Below are 6,000 nucleotides of genomic sequence, written 5' to 3'. Positions count from 1 at the left end.
GTGTACGGGTGCGAGTACTTGTCCGGGTCCTGGCTCCGACTCACGATATTTAGTTTGCAGTTGCGACTGCGATTTTTACTTCTCCGCTTTGCCTTGCCTTCGCTTGGACTTGCTTTTGCCATCGCTTTCCGCTTGTCGTCGCTCCTTGGAGCTGGTGGCTGGCCGCATATTTGGAAAATGTCGCCGCGTCTCCGACTTCGATGTCTCTCTCTCTTTTTGTTTGTGGCTGTGTGTATTTGGGTAGCTCTGTGGGTGTGTGTGTGTGTGTGTGTGGACATCCGTGCGCTTTGTGCAAGTTTTTTGTATCTTTGGCTTGTTGTTGATTTTACAGACTTGGCACAGAACGCGAGCATCTCAGACACACACTGGCATTTGGGGGGCTGGGGGCGGGTAAAGTAAATTTCTTCTTATAATAAGTTTATTTTGCAAACACTTGTGGCAAGCAACTTTGTTTGTTCGTCGTCTTTCTGGTTTCTGGCTTAATCTACGAGCCGTTTGTGCGAATGTGGAAACTTTGACAAATATTTGCGAAACTTTCGCGAATGGCTCTGCGCATTGCCCTGCTGTGGATGGACGGGCTCCGATCTATTTGCATTATGCATTCGAATTTATTAGCATCTATTCTCGGCCATATTTGCATTGACATTAATATACCATTGAGAGCAGCGCCAAATGGATTCGACAATTGAATTCGAATCCGATTGGGAAAACCGCAGCACACACACTCACAAACCCCCAAGCTCGAATCACACTTTATTGTTTAGTTATACTTTTAGTTAAACATGCGACACTTCAGCCATAATGATTGTTTCGTGTTTCAAAATAAGGGAAATTCAGTTCTTTTGTTCCAACCGAGCAGATACCGTGGGCAACATAGTTATCGATCAGGATATTGTTTGGAAGTGAGCATCAAAAACTTTTGTTACCAATATTACGTCTGTAGCAAACTTTATTACGAAGCTCGTTGAACATTTGAACGACGCTCTAAATTGGTTAAGAAATTGCTGAATGATTTTACCCTGAGAAAATTAGTTTGTTTAATAAACTTGAACTGTACGTTCAGTATGGTACATGTACTATAACTAATGGTAAATTCTTGTCCAAATATAGTACTAATATTCGGCAAGTTATGTACCAACAAATATCCAATTAAAGACAAAGTGTGCACCAACTTTTGTTTGACTAATTCACGGTTTTTATCTGTAAAAGAAAAACTGAAAAATATTTTAGAAACAACATTTTGCTTTGAAAAATAAAATAACCTACGCAAAATTTACTCTGTCGGATAAGTTTATTTTTGCTTTGAAAGTCTATGGAAAATTTCCATGAAAAACATTAAGCTGCCATTTTATTTTTTTTGCTAATTTTAATGTGAAGAGCAGTAAATTTTGTTACTTTATTCTGAGGTATCAGGCAATCAAAATAAAATAAAAATGTACGACAATTTAATATTTGGGTGTTCCAAAGGTACATAATAACTGCCAGGGAGCGACAAATGTTTTCGGGTCGAATATAATAAAATTCCTTTCCTATGCCATGGAAGTATTAAAGTATGTCAATAACTATCACAACGTTTAGTTTAAACGGTTGAATGAAATTTGTAATGCACGATGCGAAACAAGTGTCTTTTTGGGGACTACTTTTCTGGCATTCAGATTCAACGCGGACGAGTAGCAAGGTGCAAAATTGATTTATCGTAATGCACCGCCCACTCTCCCACGTAAATAAACAGAAACATTTAAAACGAAAAGTCTTTGATTTTGTGAGCAGCACAGACATGGACTCTGTGAAGCAAAAATGTGGCAAACATGCCACAAAATGCGACTGGCGACTGGAGAGTCGAGCAACATTTGCTGGCTGCCAGATGAAGTCGCTGTCGAGTCGAGTGCAACTCGATTGAGTGGAGAGAGTGCCGCCTATAGGAAAATCAGCCCTCTTGATGAATTTCCACCCGCAAAGAGACAGAGAGAGAGTGAGAGAGAGAGAGAGAGAGCGGGCAACGGGCAGCGCGCTCAAAACATGTTCAGAGTGAAATTGAGCGCAAAGTGAAATAAACGCAGCGCTTGAGTGTGTTTGAGCGTTCATTTCGTGAATCTCGTGTCTCGTTCTGCTTCGTTTTTGGTTTGGTGTGGTTTGGTTTGGGCTTCGCTCACTCACTCGTGTTGCGTTCTCTCTGTTTTGGCTGCTTCTTCTTTGGCTTTCGGGGAGCAGTGGCGCGACTGCGACAGCGACGGCGACGGCGACGTCAAAATACGGCCAACTGCGATTTGGTGGCCCATTCACTCGATAGCAGCGAATTCGCTCGGTTCGGTTGGCTAGAAGGCGCGCGCTTTGTTTTATTATCCACAATCGACATTATCAGCGGCATTATCGTTAGTGGCACTGTCTCCAGCCCACGCGCCCATTCGTGAATGCACTCGCAGTGGCCGCGCGAATAACCGCCAGTGCGTCTCCAGTTCCAGCTCCAGTCCCATCTAAATCTGAATCTAAATCTGAATCACAATTTGAGTTTGAATTTGAATTTGAATCTCGAGCGGCATTCGTGAGTTTGTTTTGGAACCGCGCGCTCGTCGCTGTCGTCGGTCGTTCGGTCAGCAGCAACAGCAACAGCAACAATAAACCCAATTGAAATAAACATAAAAATAATAATAATAATAATTGCAATAACAATAAGCATAACAGTAATCGTAACGCTAACGAGCCCTCGATAGTGCCCCAGAAATCCAAACAAGTGGAAGTGCCCGAGCAACTCGATTGAGTGGAGCGCAAAGCAAGTGCAATTGGAATCGAAACTAAATGAAACTGAGGCCGCCAACCAAATCGCAACAAAGTATACGAAACATTTGTGAACAAACACCTTACATTTAGTTACTTATTGTCTAGTGCTATGCCAGCGGAAAGTGCAATATTTAAATTAGGATAATTCCAACCAAGTGCTACCCAAAAAAAAGTCAACTAAATCCGAACCGAATTAGATCACATTTAACAAAAATTTCAAATAAATTCGCCAGTAACCTCGATCCCGATCCCGATACCGATACCGATCCCAGAGTAAGAGGATCATCTAGTTCAAGGAGCTGCCAGCAGCAGCAGCCCAACCGCCAAAATTCTCACCGCCAGCAGCAACATGAACTCGTACTTTGAGCAGGCCTCCGGCTTCTACGGCCATCCGCACCAGGCCACGGGCATGGCCATGGGCTCCGGCGGACACCACGACCAGACGGCGAGCGCCGCAGCGGCCGCCTACCGGGGCTTTCCCCTCTCGCTGGGCATGTCGCCGTACGCCAACCACCATCTGCAGCGCACCACCCAGGACTCGCCCTACGACGCCAGCATCACGGCCGCCTGCAACAAGATCTACGGCGACGGGGCCAGCGCCTACAAGCAGGACTGCCTCAACATCAAGGCGGACGCCGTCAACGGCTACAAGGACATCTGGAACACGGGCGGCTCCAACGGCGGTGGCACAGGCGGCGGAGGGGGCGGCGGCGGTGCCGGTGGCAATGCATCCAACGGCTCGAACGCGGCCAACGCCGCCAACGGACAGAACAACGCAGCGGGCGGCATGCCCGTTCGCCCATCCGCCTGCACCCCCGACTCGCGAGTCGGCGGCTACTTGGACACATCGGGCGGCAGCCCCGTCAGCCATCGAGGCGGCAGCGCTGGGGGCAACGTAAGCGCCGGCGGTGGTGGCCAAAGCGGCCAGAGCGGCGCCCCAGGCGTGGGCGTCGGTGTGGGAGTGGGCGTGGGCGCCGGGGCGGGCACCGCCTGGAACGCAAACTGCACAATCTCGGGCGCCGCGGCGGCCCAGACAGCGGCCGCCAGCAGCTTACACCAGGCCAGCAATCACACATTCTACCCCTGGATGGCTATCGCAGGTGAGTGCCCTGAAGATCCGACCAAAAGTGAGTGTCCACAGTGCCAACTCCTCATTGCTCAACCCCTGAATCTGCCCTCTCCATACCCACCCAACCCCCTGACAAAGCTTTGTTGTTCTTCCCCGTGTGTTTTCCCAGTTGTTATCGGTGGGGCGATCAGGCGATGGGCCGATCTATTAGACATCGCACCCAACAGATTTTGTCAGCTAAAACAACAGTTATCAAGTGACTAATTACATTCAGTGGGTGGCTGAACAGAAGGCAAAAATCGGTTGCTTTATTTCTTGGTAAATGTTGAAAATTAAGCAACTAAAATAATAGTAGGCAAAGCAAACAAATAGAGGAGCTTCCTCTACCGCTAAGTGAATCAACGAAATGCGAGTTGCAGCTCGCAACTCTTTCTATGAAATATTAAAAATTAGTTTTAGTATTAAACGGTACTCAAATTCGTGGAAATAATTTACGCACTCTGCAATCATTGCCAGTGCTAAAATAGTAAATTATTTACGATTAAACAGTAAGAAATATTTTAGATTTTTATCCTCATTAAAATAATCTGAATAGAGTGAAAAACGACTTTCAATTATTCTATTTAAAGACGCTTGTTTGAGGCTACAATCTGTAGATGGTTTATTCAATGGACGGCAATTTAAGCGATTTAATCACTCCAAGCCAGCTCATAAATAACGCCAATGAGGCATGGTTCCTTTGGCTTGGAGAACCCATCCAGCAGCCCAAGCCTGAGCCGAGCTCGATCCATCCTCTTGCACCTGCAGGAGTCTCGCTTCTCGCCCGCCACACACCTTGCAGCGCTCCGGCTGCCTCATAATTTTCAACACTTTGTTTACTAATTTTTGTCACCTTTACTTTTAATGATGCTCAGCAGCAGCGGTGGCGACGGGGGCGAGGGAGGCAGCGTCCTAGTCGTCGTCAGTAATTGTTGCAACGTCGGCAAAAGTGGCAACAAAAGTGAGCTGCAATTTGTGCAACAAGAGAGCTGCGAGTCGGCAACACGGCGAACAGCGAGCAGCGTAAATTATGGCATGCTGCTGAAAGAGCTGCGAAATAGCAACAGCAAAGGCAACGGCCACAGAGCAGCCACAGGAGCCAGCTCTTTTTCAGAAAGAGCCAGCAACAAGGAGAAACAAGAAACGAATCCTTTCAGGACACACACTGAGAGCAGAAGTCGCGCTTATTACAGTTAACTACGCCATTATGTAATTATGTTCAGGACCTCGCACCCAACCAGCAGGGAAGCCGCCAGCCGAGCGAGGCGAACGGCTTGAGTTTGAGATTCCAGTGAGGGTCAGAACAAAGGCTGGAGTAGGAGTAGGAGTAGGTCACCGCAGTGATTCCGGTTCCTCTTCTGGCCCATAGCGGAATCGAACATAAATTGTACTTTAAAGCTCCGAGCTGGTCAGGTTCTCGACATTTAAGGGCAACAGAATTCACTCAGAAAATCAATCAAATTTCACTTACAGGAACCAGGAACAGCAAAGAGCTGGTTAAAAAACAATTAAAGTTGAACTAAATACGTAGCTAAGGGCAGGACGGTGAGAGGCCCCAAGACTCGGAGGCGACAGGTTTTCAGACAACAATCTGCCAGCCGCATTGGAGCTCAATCAATCGATTCCGTTTATAAGGCAGCGAGATGATCAGCGTAATGAAATTTATGCGCTGTCCCTGCCCCAGCCACAGCCACAGCCACAGCCTCAACCCAGTCTGTGGTGTCGGTGATGAATTTGCCAGGCCAGTGCCAGTCCTTCTCCCTTGCCAAAAACTCTCCATACAGGGTGTCTCGAACGGGCAGCCATCAAACCTTCAGTGCTACAACACTCAATGGGAACACTCCAACGGAAGAAGTTCTAGTACAAAATCTTCTTACCTGAAGACAAAATTAATTATAACACCTTTCGGCTTATCCTTCTTGACTTGAAACTGCTTCTGATAAGAAACCTTTACGATACGCCAGTTGGGCTACGATATTCGCCCAGAGGAGATTTCATTCTGATGATCGTTGGCACCTTGAAAGATATTTTGTTGGATCGTAATTTCACACTGCAAAGAAAAAATAGAATTATAACAAATTCTTCATAAAGAATTTCTGGTCAAACTGTTTACA

The 6,000-nt window shown here is 46.8% G+C and overlaps 1 protein-coding gene across 4 annotated transcripts in view; it reads left to right on the top strand.

Annotated features, from left to right (window-relative positions):
• Positions 1-2,267: 2,267 nt before the first annotated feature.
• Positions 2,268-6,000, top strand: part of LOC117896802 (homeotic protein ultrabithorax) — a 77,155-nt gene continuing 73,422 nt past the window's right edge. For 3 of the 4 annotated variants that reach the window (XM_034805305.1, XM_034805304.1, XM_034805302.1), the window contains exon 1: positions 2,268-3,878. In XM_034805305.1, the coding sequence (XP_034661196.1) occupies positions 3,128-3,878 (751 nt within the window). In that variant the 5' untranslated portion in view covers positions 2,268-3,127. Of the gene's footprint in view, positions 3,906-6,000 lie in introns of all 4 variants that reach the window. The other variant, XM_034805301.1, reaches the window with a different exon arrangement.

The sequence above is a fragment of the Drosophila subobscura genome, chromosome O, assembly GCF_008121235.1.
Source record: "Drosophila subobscura isolate 14011-0131.10 chromosome O, UCBerk_Dsub_1.0, whole genome shotgun sequence".
NCBI classification, from domain to species: domain Eukaryota; kingdom Metazoa; phylum Arthropoda; class Insecta; order Diptera; family Drosophilidae; genus Drosophila; species Drosophila subobscura.
This window is presented reverse-complemented; position numbering and strand designations above follow the sequence as displayed.